Source organism: Brienomyrus brachyistius, chromosome 8 (assembly GCF_023856365.1).
Source record: "Brienomyrus brachyistius isolate T26 chromosome 8, BBRACH_0.4, whole genome shotgun sequence".
NCBI lineage: Eukaryota > Metazoa > Chordata > Actinopteri > Osteoglossiformes > Mormyridae > Brienomyrus > Brienomyrus brachyistius.
This window is the reverse complement of record NC_064540.1, coordinates 24083295-24099379: the sequence shown is the minus strand read 5'-3', so window position 1 is coordinate 24099379 and position 16085 is coordinate 24083295. Positions and strand designations below refer to the sequence as shown.

Genomic DNA, 16085 nt, shown 5'->3' with positions numbered 1-16085 from the left:
GATCACTCAGCGAACACCGATACTGCAAAACGGAGGCACGCGGCGACCGATATACCTCCTATGCAGCACAAGCCAGGTGCGCTTAATGACGGACAACATTGCCTTTGCCCACGCAGTGGAAACTGAACTACCCGGTACCACGTACAGGTCCTCAGAATGTGCCTCCTGAACGAGTTCTCCCCCGCTCTTATATGACAGCCCCCAATCTAAAAGCTATCAGACCAATAAATCCTAATTAAAGTAATTAGGTATACGCCTTTGTATGAAAAGCAATACCCAATACTTTGACCTGTCACATATGTACATTTCTAAATACAAGTAATCTATAGGAATTAGAAAGCTCAGTGGTTGCTTTTTGTTTGCATGGGTGGTGGGGGGGGGGCAGTTAGAATGCAGTTTGTTTTCTCATATAACAGGAATGTTTTCCTCCCCAAAATTTCCCATAAAACCATTGACCCAACCCCCGAATATTTTATAAGGAGACAACCCATTTATCAGTTAGATAGGAAGGGTCAGGGAAAGGCAGCAGGGGTTTCTGAGAAGGGCAGTCAAGGGCCAGATCACACAGTTCATCAACCCTGAGCCCTGGATGTGTGGGTGGGAGCGAGTGTAGAAGGAAGAGAGCAGGAGGAGGATCTGTGGTATGAAAAGGAGGTGCCCAGGAGGGAGGCCCCGAGTGAGACCGAGTGGAGCAAAGCAGCCACAAGTGTAGATACCTCGAGAGGAAACTGCAGGGACCCTCATGCTGCTGTGGGTAGTACAAACAGTGCTGCTATCGGCCCGGATTTCAGGTCAGAACCTCCTCTCGCCATCTTACGGGTGTGTGAGCATCGTGGTTTGTTTGCTGCTGTTGCCCAGTTAGATGTGTACTCCTTCTGGGATTAACTGAGTCCGGTTGGTACCGTTCCTCCTTCACATCGGTTAGTATGAGCTTCAGTCAGGTCATTGCAGGGTGGAGGGGAGCACCTCCACCAGCACGGGTGCTGTAAAGGGGGGGAGGTAAGATGATTAAAAAGGGCCTCTGAGTGACATAATTGCATTGCTCTGGGTTAGGGGCCCAATATGATATGCTTTCATGGCGTGTAAAATATCCGGCAGCACCCCTGTACACCAGTATTTGTACCAGCTCGTCGGCATCCTAGATTGTATATTAGCACTACTCAGCGTTGCAATTGTGATCTCCTGACTGTAGGGGGCACTACACCTCAGCGCCAGATGGTGGAGTGTTTCTCTAACTTCGGAGTGGAATCCGGGAGTTGCAGCTCGCTGCTCGGCCGCGTGTCGCAGGACGACTGCTGTCTAAACCCCCGTTATGGCTTCCAGGATGATCACGGGAAGTGCCGCTCCTGCCGGTAAGGCTGGTGCTCAGATCTGCACCGTGCCATACCTGCACGCCACCTCTCCGGGTGGCGTCCACCCCACACCTACCCCACCTCTCTCTCCTTGCACCCAGGCCCGCCTCATGGTCCGAGTGGAGCGAGTGGAGTCACTGCACCGTGTCCTGCCAGGAGGGTGTACGGCAGAGGAGACGCTTCTGCTATGGGCTGGGTGACTGCGAGGACACGGAGGCCCTGGGGAACCTGCAGACTCAGTCTTGTGAAGACCAAGCCTGCTGCCCACGTATGGTGGATGACCCGACACAGTTCAACTAACACAGCATTGGGTGACGTTGGAGATTTTCAAGCTGACAGCTGGGTCAGACTTGAAATGAAGCTCCATTTGCCATTTGTACAAGTGCTTTGGAATGCGATAGTTTTCACATATCCCATCATGCTCTTCTTTGAGACACACACACACACATACAGTGGTGAGAGCAAAGCTTGGGGCAGCTATTTATCCAGCACCTTTGGAGCATTTCAGGGGTAAAGGACCTTGCTCAAGGATCCAACACAGGTGTGACTACTCTGCCACACACTGCATTCGAACCATGACTTTCCGGTCCAGATAAGGCCCTTGTCTTTGATATGAAAATGAATTGCGTGAATACCGACTACAGAAAATTTTAATAACTCCAAAATGCCTCCCATCTCACCCCACACAGAGTCTGGGGGCTGGACAGAATGGGGCAAGTGGGGAGCCTGTTCTGTGACCTGCCGGAAAGGAAGCAGGAGCCGTAGGAGGATGTGCGCCAACCCCCGCCCGATCTGCGGGGGCAACTGTGAGGGAGAAGATACTATGACTGAGGAATGTGACACAGGAACGTGTCCAGGTCAGGAGAATCTCCAGCTGTCTAAATGCAACAGGAAGATGCGCGTCACCAGTCCACCGACACGGCGTCTCATTATCACCCTGATCTTGGTTTATATTTTATCTTTTCACTCTCCATCTGTGGTGGCCCTCTGCCCAATACCCAGTCCACGGAGCCTGGGCAGAGTGGAGCCCATGGATGCACTGCAGCAGGAGCTGTCTGACATACAGCATGGCACTACCCACCCGCCACCGCACCAGGAACTGCACAAACCCGGAGCCCTCTGAGAAACCCCCAGGAATGCCCTGTCCTGGCCAATCTTTGGATGTGCAGGACTGTGACAACCTGCCAAACTGTCCCGGTAAGAAAGCGACAGCATCCGAGATGTCAGTGCTGTAGGAACAGGAGGCAGGGTCATCAGACTTACTGACTGCTGTGAGGCTGAGTAATCAGACTGACTGAGACTGCATTGAGGCGGGGAAATCAGACTGATTGACTTCTGTGAGGTTGAGTAATCAGACTGCCTGAGACTGCATTGAGGCGGGGAAATCAGACTGATTGACTACTGTGAGGTTGAGTAATCAGACTGCCTGAGACTGCATTGAGGCGGGGAAATCAGACTGATTGACTACTGTGAGGTTGAGTAATCAGACTGACTGAGACTGCATTGAGGCGGGGAAATCAGACTGATTGACTACTGTGAGGTTGAGTAATCAGACTGACTGAGACTGCATTGAGGCGGGGAAATCAGACTGATTGACTACTGTGAGGTTGAGTAATCAGACTGACTGAGACTGCATTGAGGCGGGGAAATCAGACTGATTGACTTCTGTGAGGTTGAGTAATCAGACTGCCTGAGACTGCATTGAGGCGGGGAAATCAGACTTACAGAGATTCTGCTATGAGGCTAGGTAATCAGACTGATGGCCGTGAGGCTCAGTAATCAGGCTGACTGACTACTGTGAGACTGAGTAATCACTCTTACTGACTGAGGCTAACTGTGCTGCCACCCTGAGTAAAGTGCAATCCTCCTCCCCCAGTGGATGGCGGCTGGACTCTGTGGAGCAAGTTCTCAGAATGTTCTGTGACCTGTGGTGTGGGGCAGAGAGTGAGACTACGGCAGTGCACTTCCCCACCTCCCCAATATGGGGGTCAGGACTGCTCTGGAGATTCTGTCGAAAGAGAGCTCTGTAACACACGTAAGCACTGCCCAGGTGAGCAATACTCGCTGCAGAGCCCTTCACTGGAATTACATAAGCAGCTGAAAATAACTTCACTGTGGAGTTGTTCACTGGAATGAAGCTGTAAGCAGCTGAAAGTAACTTTATTGCAGAGCTTTTCACCTGAGTGAAGCTGGAAGCTGAATGTAACACCACTGTTGAACTTTTTAATATATTTTCATATATACTTTTAGGAAACACTCCTTTTATTTACAATTATATAACCGTACAAATACTTTCATTTTAGATGTGTTCCACTGTTTCATTTTTCGTTTGGGAATGACCTTTAAATTTGCCCCTGGATTGTGCCAGAATGTGGTGTTGAATGGAGATGCAGAAAGCCTGACTGCCCCTCTCTCTCTCAGTGGATGGCCTGTGGTCAGCGTGGACACCCTGGGGCAAATGTGTAAGACAGAATAGAAACATCACCTGTAAGACATATGCGGGCCGACAGATGCGGGAGCGGAGCTGCAGGTTCACAGCCTGGGAAGGGAAATCCTGTCCCGAAAATCCGGGAATATCGGAGAGCCGGGTCTGCTATGACATCAACAAGTGCGAGAGTGAGTCACTCATGTCTCTGACACGAGAGGCGATGGCTGCTTTGCCATGTGTCCATCTTCATGGCACACAGGGTTGGATCCGTAGCCCAGAGATCCTGCTGTTTAAATATGAATATGTATACAGTTAATGTGAGACATGACTGTAATGGTCACACGGGTCAGAAAGCTTATCCAGGTGAGACCGGCTTGGTGAGAAGGAAGCAGGGAGGCACCAGGAAGTCCCGCCCCTCACTTCCTCTCTGTTAGTGGCCTCACACTGAGTCTGCGCCTACATGTGTTTCAGTGCATGGCAAGTGGAATGAGTGGAGCGAGTGGAGTCTCTGCAAGCCCAGCTGTGGACCTGGAGCTCAGAAAACCAGAACGCGGGAATGTCAAGTAGACGTGTCTATGTACACGTATGAGTAGTCGGCCTCCACTCTGAGGATAGTCAGACTTCCACTTTTGTCCTTTCTGACATGTTATTAATCTCTGCCTCTCTCCCCTGCAGGATGCTGGTTGGAGCAAAGCAGGATCAGGCCTACTTCTCTGGGAAGCCTTTGGAGTTATGCCCTAAGCTAGATGAGAAGGTCCGGACTCAGCCCTGCCTTCATGTCCCCAAGTGCATAGAAACTTAAGGGGTGAAAATGTCAGCCAGTAACCCTCCGACAGCTCCCAGGCCTCGTGGACCCCGTCCACACAAATGTGCCCAGCAGTAAGGCAACACGTGCGGACTCATTTCAATCTAAAATGCATGGTACATTGTTTATTAATAGAATACTCACTCATATTCACAAACCATATTACTTCAATTTATAGCAAAAATATTTAACCGATTAGCTGAGAATGGCATAAGAGTTTACAATACTGTTATATAGTGCTGGACAGTTCATTCTCTCCATTTTAAACTTCCAGGAGACAAAAAAATGCATGATGGCTCTAACCATGAAATAACATTCTTACATGCTAACATGCTGTCATTGTTGCCCTGACCACTGTATCCTGACTTTTTGTATTATGATTCCCTGTTGGTAAAATACCCCAGAGCAATTAAAGATGTCCCAGAGCTCTCTGGGAAATAAAGTGACTATATGTACTCGTGTGGCTCATACTTGCTTTACTCAGTACATATTTCGTTCAATACACTCACAAAAAACTGATATCATGTACAGTCGTAATTCCTTCTTCTTGTTCACAAATGTATACACATAAAAAAACTGTGAACGAACAGCTACACTATGTACTGTCTACTACAGGTGCGCTGTATGTCCCCTTTCATGCGCCCCCTGACATTTTCATGACAGGTAATTAATTAAAACTACATGAACTGAGAGACGAAACACCCAGAGACTGAAACAGAAAGACACAGACCACTTTGACATTTATGGGGGCGGTGCCACTATACAATAAGGCTACCCTTATAAAGGGATTATAAATGGTTCATAGGCAGGTTATTAATTAAGTTGTAACACTTTATAAATCATTACTAGACAATTATAAACAAGTTATACCACAGTTTTCTTATTATTAATGAGATACTGCCGTTTATAAGTGGCAAAGGGTAGCCTTTTTGTAAAGTGGTACCACAGGAGTTCAGATGCAGACTAGCCACTGGGAAGTTCAGAAATGTTCTTTTGTGAAGGCCAGCAACCATGGCATTACATAGCCTGTGTCCCAGGGGTCAGGGACGGATTATGGGTTGTGTGGGCCCCTGGGCAAAACGTTCGTGAGGGCCCCCCCCCCCCCCCCACCACCACCACCACCACCACCACCACCACCACCACCACCACCAGCACAACCACCACAATTCAAGGGCCCTTGGCAGCCAAACGCCCTCCCTATAGGGTCAGGGGCCCTTGTAGGCAGAGGATCAAAGAATGTAGGCCCTCTAAAATAGACAAACGAAAATACATTGTTGTTAAGCGTTGCAAATTGTTTTGGGCTAGCGGCCCCACGGGCCCCCTGCACCCCAAGGGCCCCTGGGCAGCGGCCCCGCTGGCCCGGTCCGTAATCCGTCCCTGCCAGGGGTGCCCAACCAGTTGGCCGATCTTGGTGAGATTCCAGGGCGATTGTAGGAGATGATTCATGGGTAATGCTTAATTTCATTGGTGACCAACTGGTTGATAACCATTGGCTAAATATACCAAGCTGGGATCACTAAGCACGCTACCAGCCACCCCCCCCAGCCAGGCCAAGGACATCACACCACACCACTGGATCATGCCACCAGGTACGAAATGTGTGCATAAATTCTGGACACTAAATGGATTTTGAAAAATATTTCAAAAAATATTAGCCCTCCTAAATAGGGTTTCGAACCGCCAACACTTCTCCGAATAGCCAGTTTGGTTGTGGCACTAGTTATAATTAGCAGGCTAACAGCATGTGATGAACAGCTGCTGACAGGGCTAACATGGCTGGCACTTCCTGTGAAGATCTGAAACCATAGCAACATGTCAACAGCAACATTCGGGGGTCATCATGCTCACGTTACCACACAGCACAGGCTGTGTGCTTATATGTGGTTCCTGCTTCAAAGCACATCACACACGCAAAAACAAAATTACAGAAATAATTCTCTTCATTAAAAATATAGCATAACTGTTTTTCCCGTTACCCTGACTGGCTCCACAAAAGTACCAAGAAGTTTTGTTCTCTTTCTCAAAAAAAATTAAAAAAACTAAATGAATGGACTTAAACATTTCATTTTACCTCTTTCTAATGGAATAGGGATCACGGTGTTTGCAGTGAGGACTTTGTCTTTTCGAATTCTTTCAAGAGAACAGAACAAATAGCAGTTTTAAGATGAACGGAAGGCAAAGACAATGAAAAACAGAAAACGATGTAGATGTAGAAAAAAGGCATGAAAGTTCTGACAGTGAAATATGAAACGCCACCGAGAACGGGGGAGACGTAGCAGCACTGTGAGGGGAATGATGTCTACGTGTCTGTCATCTCAACATCAGAGTTCAGGCTAAGCTCAGCAATGTGACACAGGCCGGGGTCAGCTGACGACTGCCGTAGCGTCTCAGACTGGCTGTCGCGTGATTGGATGATTGCCTGCCGCAGACAGGAGATCCACTGCTGCTTGTTGAAGGAGTCGTTGGCCTGCAGACTGTGAGACAGGACTTTAGAGCGCCCTCTGCTGCTCACTCTGAAGCAGTTCTTGGCTGGGAAAGGAAATGAAAATAACGAAACAAACAGAAGGAGGAGCTGTTAAGTACATAAAAGGCACTGGAATGTAAAAACCTGATAGCTGGTCCGGTGATGTGAGGTGGAACAGGGGAAACTGCTCTCATAAATGCATTTAACTGTGGTTTTCAGCTAAACCCACACCAGTTACACGGAACTAAACCGTGGATCAGCCCCCATTACCGCCACATGCTAACTTTCTCATTACCAGAGTTGAAAGCCCCTCTGAAGGAGCTCCCTCCAGTCCCATCGCCGTCAGGAAGGTCCTCCAGAAGCAGGTGGGCAGCGGGCAGCGGCTGGCGATACACCTGAAACTGGACCAGACCCTCTCGCTCGGGACACATAGGGCGCGTCAGCACTAAGGCCAGCTCAAACAGGAAGACGTACAGCTTCTGTGGATGACAGCGTCTCTGTGGTGAGCTTCACTGGGACAAGCGAAGGAGATTCATAGGCAGAAGGGGAGAAGAATATGGAATATGTGGCCTTAATAGGCTGTATCTGGTGTTTGGTGTCCGTGAATGTTCTGTGATATTTGTTCTTGCTCTTACATGTTCTGCACTCTTTTTACATTCTCTTGCATCTTCTGTTCTGTTTGTTCTTGCTCTTGCATGTTCTGCACTATTTTTACATTCTCTTACATCTTCTCTTCTGTTTGTTCTTGCTCTTACATCTTCTGTACTCTTATTACATTCTCTTACATCTTCTGTACTGTTCTTTCATATTCTTAATTGACTTGAGGTGTTTGTACTTGCTCTTTAATGTTCTTACACAGACAGTTGGGTTCTTACCTAATCTTTAGTGTTTCTATCTAGTCTTTTGTGTTCCAGCATATACTCTGGTGTCCTTTCATATTCTCTTGTGTTCTTACATGGACTGAATGTTTTTTTGTTTACATGTTCTGTGGTGTTCTTGTGAGAAGTTTGATGTTCTTGTAGGGATTGTGGTGTTTTTTACCGTGATATTTGGCATTCTTACATAGACTGTGATGTTTCTAATGTGATATTTCATGTTCTTACATGATATGTAAGATGTTCCTTACTTGGCCTTTGCTGTTCTTCAGCTCCCCGTGGCAGTAAAGAAACCGGGAGTGCTGGATCTCAGGAAGTCTCTGTCCATCCTCCAAGTATGAAAGCCCCTGTCTGTAGAATTGGCACTCTGCCTCACCCGTCTTACGATCTACCTCCGACACCATCCTCTGGAGTATGTCCATCTGGAGACAGACAGATGCCACGAGATGGGCTTAGTCTTACCTCCTGCGGACTCCACTTCAGTGTAATGTCAGAATATTTCTACCAAAGGCTGGCCTACATAGCTTATCCTGCATGATAAGCTAATTTTTTCAAATTTATTCTTGCTCTCAGGACATAAGATACCTGCTGTCTTGACCATGTACTCTTTGAGAAACTCCCCTTTGGAGAAAGGCTTGCTAGTCTTCGCTAATGTGAATGCCAGCACGTAACTTGCCTTCGTGCTTCATTCTTGGATGGCAGTTTGTCGGATAAAGGTGTTTTGCAGAGCCTGCAAACTAGCTGCCAACCTCTGAGCGGTAGCCTTCCGTTCTTGCGTTGACTGGTTGTTAGCGTAATTAGCGTGCTTAGTCGAAAAAAGTGACGGCTGATGTTATATTCCTTTAAAACCACGACGATTTCTTGGCAAATAAGACATACAGCCTTTGATCGGTCTTCAGTGAAAAAGTATTTAGTTGTCCATTCCTTATTAAACACTCGGCACTCACTGTCGATTTTCTTTTCTTTGGCCCACTCATTGTTGCAGATGGGTTCAGAGCAGCAGCAGAGTAATAACAGAGAGCAGCCTGGGCTCCGCAAAATCAAGTCAATGTATCACTGCGCCTAATGCGCCACCTGGTGGAATGCCAGGTATTACAGGACAAGATCAAATGAATGCAGTCATAATTATGCCGTAGTTTGCCCACCCCTGATCCAGTAACATAATCCAATTATTCCTATATAATGACACTTTTATCTTTAAATTAAAATGATTGTATGCCCAGTATAAACCATATATCATCATGTAAAGTACATAAACTCAAATACATTATAAGCTTCTGTGATGTGAGTTGCCCAAACATTGACCCATCTACTATGGTAACACCGAATGGAAATGCAGAAACTTTAAAACCAAGCATGGCTTTCCTAAAGATCAATGAAATATGAAACCTGGGTGTTATGTTTCTGATTGGTCTTGGTGTCGTCACACTCACCGCCTCCGGTATGGTGTCCAGGTCGGGGTGTTCAGCTGGTGTGTTCTTCTGGATCTCCTTCAGCAGGAGAGGATACTTGACCAGGCGGCTGCGGGGAAGGTCTAGGAAGTTCCAGAGGTCCAGTTTGCGACTAAAAGAGGACTCCTGGCACAGCTGTAGAAAGTGCTGCACACGACGATCCTGCTTCTTCTGGTCCAGGAGGGCCTTGGCCCCCACCTGGTTGCAGCAGTAGGTGACATAGGCCTCCAGACAAGGAAACTATGCCAGCGGACAGAGGGTTAGATGTGATTAGATGCTTCTTACAGTGAGAAGAATCATCTGTCACTGTTTGTCTGCGGGTCTTTCGGCTGCGTATCTCACTCACCCAGTCAAGCAATGTGGGCCCAACTTCCCCCACTGTCTTTTCTGAGCCTCTGAGGTTTTCAAGCTTCGTCAACAGATCTGCACAGACGTGAATTATGGGACACGAATGAGTAAGCCGTTAAAAACCCAATAAGACGTTATGCTATTGAAGAAATCCATGTTTGTACCTTCATGCATGGGGATTAGAGTGTCTAAAGTTCCAAATATCTGGCCCAGTTCACTCTCTGTCATGATGTCTAGTTTAAGCATAGGCTCATAATACACCTGTAAGCACATGATAATGTATTAGTAATAATGCACTTATTTAAAGAAATGGACACAGAGCAGTTCTTCAGGTTAATATGTTAGGGTGGAAACCAACCTTTTTTACTAAGCTGAGGTCTTCAATGAGCTGTTTCTCTCCTTGAGTGAGCTCATAAATGACCTGTCAGAGAGGAGGAATGTTAGTGAGCTTGGGGAAACTGTAAGGAAATGAGACACAGGAGAACACAGGAAAATGTGGACAGCCCAGCCCACAGAGACCATGACACCCCCAGAGCCCCCTCCCCAGCAGGCCCACCTCCTGCCGTTTGATCTCCCGAGCACTCAGGTCCTGGCAGAGGTTCTCCACCGTGTCGCTCCACAGCTGGCTGTTGCGCCTGCGTGTGAAGGAGCTGGCCTTTTGCCGCACCCGCGCGGGGGCCATCGGCAGCGGGCGTGCCTCTGTCCGGAAGCTGATGGACCGCTGGCCAGCCACGGAGAGGGATACGTCAGTGGTTCCATGGACAAAACCGAGCATCAATATCCCCCCGACAGTAAGTTGCCGGGCCTGAATCCTTGGATTATGCCATCAGCAGAGGTGGAAAGTTCAGGTTCAGAAAGTAAATATCCAGGCCAAAAATTTGTTTCAACCAACCAGCCGAGTTCTCTGTGACTGTGACTCTTTACACTCAACTGGTTGGTTGAAACAAAATCTTGGTTTGGATTTTTACTTTCCAGACCTGAACTTTCCACCTCTGTCCAAATCTTAGATCAGACTAACGGACCTTGGGCTGTTACCTGAATGGACTGTCCCAGCCGCTTCAATGATGGCGTTTTCACTGGTGCCATCAAACCAGCCAATCCACTTCCTTTCCCAACAGGCTTTACCCTCTTATTACTGGGCTCCTGGGGCACACAGATTTGAGGCACAACATTATAACTTCAGACAAATCAAGGGGGATGTTAAAACTTAAAATAAATTCATAATAAATACATTTCATTAGTTGTCCTGTCAGTATCATTTCATTCTACACAAAATAGCATTATGGGCAGTTATAGGTGAGAATTCATTCTCCGGTGCCCTATAAACAGGACCGTACTGATCTCAGGTTAAAGATAAAAGTCTTCTATGGTCTGTCACATTAAAATGCCAGCTTGTGACTGACCTCGGCATCTTTACTGTGCTCAAGGCTTCCAAGCCCGTCCTCTTCTTCCTGTCATGCACAGCATGGAATGCGTCATTTGACATACTGCATAAAGTGTGTATGTCTTTAAGCATCATATCATTTTACCACTTGCATTAACCACCAGCATTGACAGGCCGCAAGCCCTTGTAGGCTGTTTATGAAAAACAAAATCATTTTGGTAACACTTTACTGGATGGGGCACAAACACCTGGTAATAACTCAGTGACTACTGAAGTACAGATTATGAACAAATATAGCTGCTACTTCAGATAAAATATGCATCACTATTCACTAATGACGAACAAACATGAAATTAGAATATCACTTGTGTTATTCATTACTTGTTACTTCAGTAGCTCCTTCAGTAGTTCACAAAGGTTTACAGAATTAACAGACATAGTAACAAATATAGTAACTGCTTGAGATAAAACATGCCTCATGATTCATTAATGATGAATTAACAAGAGATCATTATATAACTAATACTTAGTTTGTGGTTAATTAATACATAAGTAAGAACGTAACACTATATTTGTGCCCTGTTAAGTAAAGTGTTACCGTCATTGTTTAATTTCAATCTTCAGCTTTATTTTATTAGCTGCACTCTGATACAGACTGATAATCCACCGAAATGTGTAATATTGTACATGAAAAATGTGTGACATCATAGTTCACAAAGCAGGAAGAAGCAAGAATAAAGGGCCACATTCCGTCGATATCCATCACTGTGCAGCACACCAGTTCCAGAGCATCTCAACTTGAGCAGATTGGAAATGAAAACAGTGTCTGGTGTAAGCAGAAAGCATAAGGAAGCTAAAAACTGTGACAATGATGGAACTGACAACACCTGAGCTGAAGATAAGGAACTTTGTAGATCGATCATTGTTCGGGTTTAAAAGTAATATAGTGATGAATATAATGCCGGCGTAACAGCTTCTGTCTGGCATTTCTGAGCGGAGCAGCGGCTGAAGATAAGGAGTCTTGATGCATATGGCCCGTCAGACCCCGCCAGCATGACGCTGGCCCAGTCCCCTGCTGTCACTGCTGCTGAATTTATCATCTCACAACTGCTTGCAGCAGAGCAGACATGACAGAGAGGAAGAGCAGAAAAGGGTGTGGGGTGTCGCTTCTCTAAAGAGCTCAGATTTCCTGCCTGAAGTCAGGCTCTTGTGAATAACAGGTTGATCTGGCTTTTCTCTCCCTTGAAGGTATTTGTTTTCTCGATTAGCCAATGTTGGCTACAAGCTAAATCATGTAAATAACGTGTAACCTACAATATGTTTCCTGAGCAAAAGCCACTCGAGTTTCCTGGAGACCATATTTTCAGAAGTAAAACGACAACTCAATCGATTGTCAGGCTGAGCCTTCACAGCTAGAGCAGAGGTGGGTGGCCCTGACACAATTTCCGCTGCACACAGACACACACACACACACACACGCAGACTTAAACATGCACTAATACAGGTTGAGAGAAATACTCCTCATTCAGAACTTAGACCTGTGGACTATGTACAAACACGGGAACATGCCAGTACAGCAGACCAGCCTTCTACCACCTTCCTAAGAACACATCAGAATTGTGCACAGTTCATTAAAATGCATGCAGACCCCCCCCCCCCCCCCCACACACACACACACACCAAACTGTGCCCTCCTCAGTCTGGCTAGGCAGATAAAATCTTAGCGTAAGCATCTACAGTGCTGTCAATATCATTTTCCATTTTCCGGTGTCTTGCAAACGCCGCAGTATTGAACTCAGTGTAGCGGACCAAAAGTCTTTTAAGTCTGGATTTCTGCTTGTGCTATAACACTGAACTCCGTTTGCGAGACACCGAGCGTAAGGTAGCAAACTGAAAAATTTACCATGAATTTTGGCTGGGTTAGTAGGTTAGCAGGAAGTCGCATGCCATAAGTTGATCATTATTAAGGCTCATATAGAGTCTCTGAAATACTTTTTTCGTTGCAAAAAAAATTTACGGTTTCACTGAGTTTCAGAACACCATTCCGGGATGACGGTTATTTAGAAACCACAAACAGGCTAGTAAGCAAAGCAATGAATGAAATGGGGAGGGCTGCTTTCGGGTATAGTTTGGCGGCTGTGGGTGAGACAGGAATGGCGCTCTGACAGAGACAGACAGACAGGCTGTTCACCTTGTCCTCTGTGGTCGCTGTCATGATCTCAGGCCCGGTTCCCTGCTTTCTCTTCTTCTACAGGCCCCAGACAGACAGAAGAAACACAACCTGGAGTTTAAACCCCAGTCCCACCGCCTGCCAGCCTCCCTCCCAAGGAATGTCATTTCAGAGCCGCCTGTCATGCAGGTCCCCGCTTACCCCGGCGTAGTCTGACAGGTTGGCACAGGTGGAGAGTCTCTCTCGCTGCACCGGAGACCTGAAAGGAGCAGTAGTCAGAGTGGGCAACAGCAGCCCTCAGAACCTGTACACTAGACTGGGGGTCTTAAAGGGGCTCCTCTGTTCATCTGGGCCGGCACACGTTTAAAAGGTGGAATGACACGTGTACAGTATGAAAGCCACATTTCAGAGGGAACCATGTCTACAGCATTGCCTCACAAATATTTTTAAAATGTGAATTGAAATTCCAAGCTTCAGAGTAGCATCCAGTTTAAATTGTAACTATCGTGGGACTAATCAGTGGCAACGACCAGCTGACTAATACGACACAAACCATAACCCAAGACCTGAGGAAGCGACTTCAACAAACTGCTTCCTTAGATTCCTATAAGTTATAACAAAGTAAAATTGACCCAACAGTCTGATGGCCCTTTAATCTGGTGCAGAGCGATAGATTTGCCAGTGTGCCATGTTGAAGAGATCAGGAAGAAATACAGGAAGAGCCAGGTCTCCGCTGGAGCGGACAGACAGATCTGGCTGTCTCCCCATGCTTGGCCATGCGTAACAGAGCGGCTGGGGGGGTTATCGTCAATTAATATAAATTGATAGATTAAGTGGACGGCTCATACCCCAGGCAGGAAATCAGGAGTGGGGCAGCAGGGGAAACAGATGCAAGCGTTAAGGCTGGGGGGTCAGCACTTACCAGGAAAGCGAATCAGCAGTAGTCTCGTCTTTCTCCATCTCTCCGCGTCAGCCTCATCGCAGGTTCATGGCTCTGAAGGGGACACCCCCCCGGAGAGGCATAAATATTAAGGTCTCTGCCTAAATTTCATACTGAAGAAGGGAAAATGGCAAAACTTACAGACAAATGCACATCGCCCCTCCTCCACCTCTTCCTCTCACTTGCTGCTCTTACCACATCCTCCGAGTAAAAAAAGAGAAAAAAAAGGTAGCGCTTCCTGTTGTTTTGCTACATATGGAATAGAAACCTGAACAAGATTCAGAAGTGATGGCCAATTATATGTACATAGATTAATATCATTTAATACACCAGACCTCTGATAATTGAAAAGTTTTAATGAGCAGGATGCCTGTGAGGTCCAAACAAGGCACTAAGATGTGCTTTTACATTGCAATTGAACACAGGAATATTAGGGTAGATCCAAGAGCCACACATTGTCCCTGGTGATTTGGGAACCATAGAGGACACTATAGCATTTAATTACAATGGTAGCCAGCATTGCAAGATCTCATGCACGCCACAGGCCTGTAGAGACCTTCCTGTACAACAGGAACAATGGCGTCAGAGTGTAACCACAGAACTACACACATCGCAGGCAGAGGATGGCATTTTTAACTGCTTGAATATAACACAAGACCTCAACAAACATTTTTCTTTTCTTTAAAAAGCAAGTTTTACACCAGCATAATGTGTAGGGTTTGATTCTAGTTCATTGTTTTTTTGATATTTCAAAACCTTGCTGTATGTTTTTATACAAATCACAGCCTCCATAAACTGCCTTTGAAAATCAGGTAGTTTATTCCTTGAATAATAAAGGTAACAAAACAAAGGGCAGCGATCATTTCATGGAATAATCTCACGTCTGAGATCCATCCCCTGGTGCACATGTCTGCAGCAGCTGATTCATGCATTTCCTGCCACAAGTGTCTGCTGTTCCTTGCTGTTTTTGGGCTTCCAGTTAGACTCTGTGATCAGATCTCCCACACGATTAGCTAAGAGCCTTCTTTGACAGAGCCAACCCCATGTCACACACATATATTTTGAAAAAAAAAGATTTGTAAATTAACGTCCATAAATAAGAACCTCTATTCGTATAACAGCACCAATGAATTTTTCTATAAATAGAAGCCCAAAATCTTGGACCTCAACCTTAAATATGCAGGTGTTTAGTGGAGGGATAAAAAAAACCCTCTCCTTGAACTGGTACCTTCGTGGTGGAGGGATTTGTGTGCCTCAGTGACCCTGGGGGCTATGTTTGTAGGCGTGGGAGGAGTTTGGTGAGGCCATGGAAAGTGACTTTCGGTCGGCCTCAAAAAGGTTCTGGGAAACCATCCGGAATATCAGGAAGAGGAAGTAGCTCCTGGGTCCTACTGTTTACAGTGGGGAGGGGGTGCTGTTGACCTCACCTGGGGTGGAAGGGATACTTTGAGGACCTCCTGAACCCTGCCTCAGGTACATCTACGCGCACCGCCTTCGAGACATCGGAAGGCATGAGGTCAGAGGGGACTGCGGCGGACTTGCCCATCACAAGGGCTGAGGTGGTCAGGGTGGTTAAAGAGCTCCATGGTGGCTGGGCCTTGGGGGTGGACAAGATTCGCCTGGAGTACCTAAAGGCTACTAATAGATGGATACAAGCGTGCAGATGCTGACCTATGTGAAGTTCATGTGTGGGGTTCGCATAGATCACATTTGGAAGCCAAAATGTCCGCAAGGTGTGGTAAAACTTCCTTACTTTTGGGGATATTTTCAGATACCTGTTTGGACAACTTCAATTTTATAAAAATCTGTGAATGCAAACAAAAAAAAATGTAAAAATGCCAAAAGTCGTGGCTGTATTTCAATCAGTT

At 46.5% G+C, this 16085-nt stretch overlaps 2 protein-coding genes across 3 annotated transcripts; one reads left to right on the top strand and one right to left on the bottom strand.

The window, feature by feature from the left end:
* The first annotated feature begins 549 nt into the window (after positions 1-549).
* LOC125747462 (properdin-like) lies at positions 550-5040 on the top strand. Its single transcript, XM_049022749.1, has 9 exons — positions 550-791; positions 1193-1352; positions 1454-1620; positions 2042-2209; positions 2355-2549; positions 3229-3402; positions 3774-3968; positions 4252-4363; positions 4456-5040. Exons 1-9 carry the CDS (start codon positions 743-745, stop codon positions 4580-4582), a joined length of 1347 nt encoding a protein of 448 aa, XP_048878706.1. The 5' UTR covers positions 550-742; the 3' UTR covers positions 4583-5040.
* A 693-nt stretch (positions 5041-5733) lies between these two features.
* Positions 5734-14452, bottom strand: arhgef3l (Rho guanine nucleotide exchange factor (GEF) 3, like). 2 transcript variants are annotated; one of them, XM_049023638.1, is made up of 14 exons: positions 14359-14452; positions 14200-14271; positions 13479-13536; positions 13299-13355; positions 11127-11174; positions 10759-10866; positions 10280-10444; positions 10082-10144; positions 9888-9984; positions 9722-9798; positions 9358-9615; positions 8176-8346; positions 7345-7528; positions 5734-7114 (listed from the first exon to the last, which is right to left on the bottom strand). In XM_049023638.1, the coding sequence occupies exons 2-14, from the start codon at positions 14235-14237 to the stop codon at positions 6885-6887; spliced, it is 1554 nt and encodes a 517-aa protein (XP_048879595.1). In that variant the 5' UTR covers positions 14238-14271; positions 14359-14452; the 3' UTR covers positions 5734-6884. The 2 variants fall into 2 exon arrangements, with proteins under 2 accessions (XP_048879595.1, XP_048879594.1); XM_049023637.1 differs by lacking the exon at positions 14359-14452 and having other exon boundaries at positions 14200-14352.
* Positions 14453-16085: the final 1633 nt, after the last annotated feature.

Excerpts from the sequence above, each read along its gene's own strand:
- arhgef3l (XM_049023638.1), bottom strand. The coding sequence starts at position 14,237 with ATGGAGAAAGACGAGACTACTGCTGATTCGCTTTCCTG. Across the intron at positions 9,985-10,081 it reads ACCTCAGCTTAGTAAAAAAG|GTGTATTATGAGCCTATGCT; the intron begins GTTGGTTTCCAC and ends ATGTGCTTACAG. Across the intron at positions 9,799-9,887 it reads TCTAATCCCCATGCATGAAG|ATCTGTTGACGAAGCTTGAA; the intron begins GTACAAACATGG and ends ACGTCTGTGCAG.
- LOC125747462 (XM_049022749.1), top strand. The coding sequence starts at position 743 with ATGCTGCTGTGGGTAGTACAAACAGTGCTGCTATCGGCCCGGATTTCA. Across the intron at positions 1,621-2,041 it reads AGACCAAGCCTGCTGCCCAC|AGTCTGGGGGCTGGACAGAA; the intron begins GTATGGTGGATG and ends CACCCCACACAG. Across the intron at positions 2,210-2,354 it reads TGACACAGGAACGTGTCCAG|TCCACGGAGCCTGGGCAGAG; the intron begins GTCAGGAGAATC and ends CCCAATACCCAG.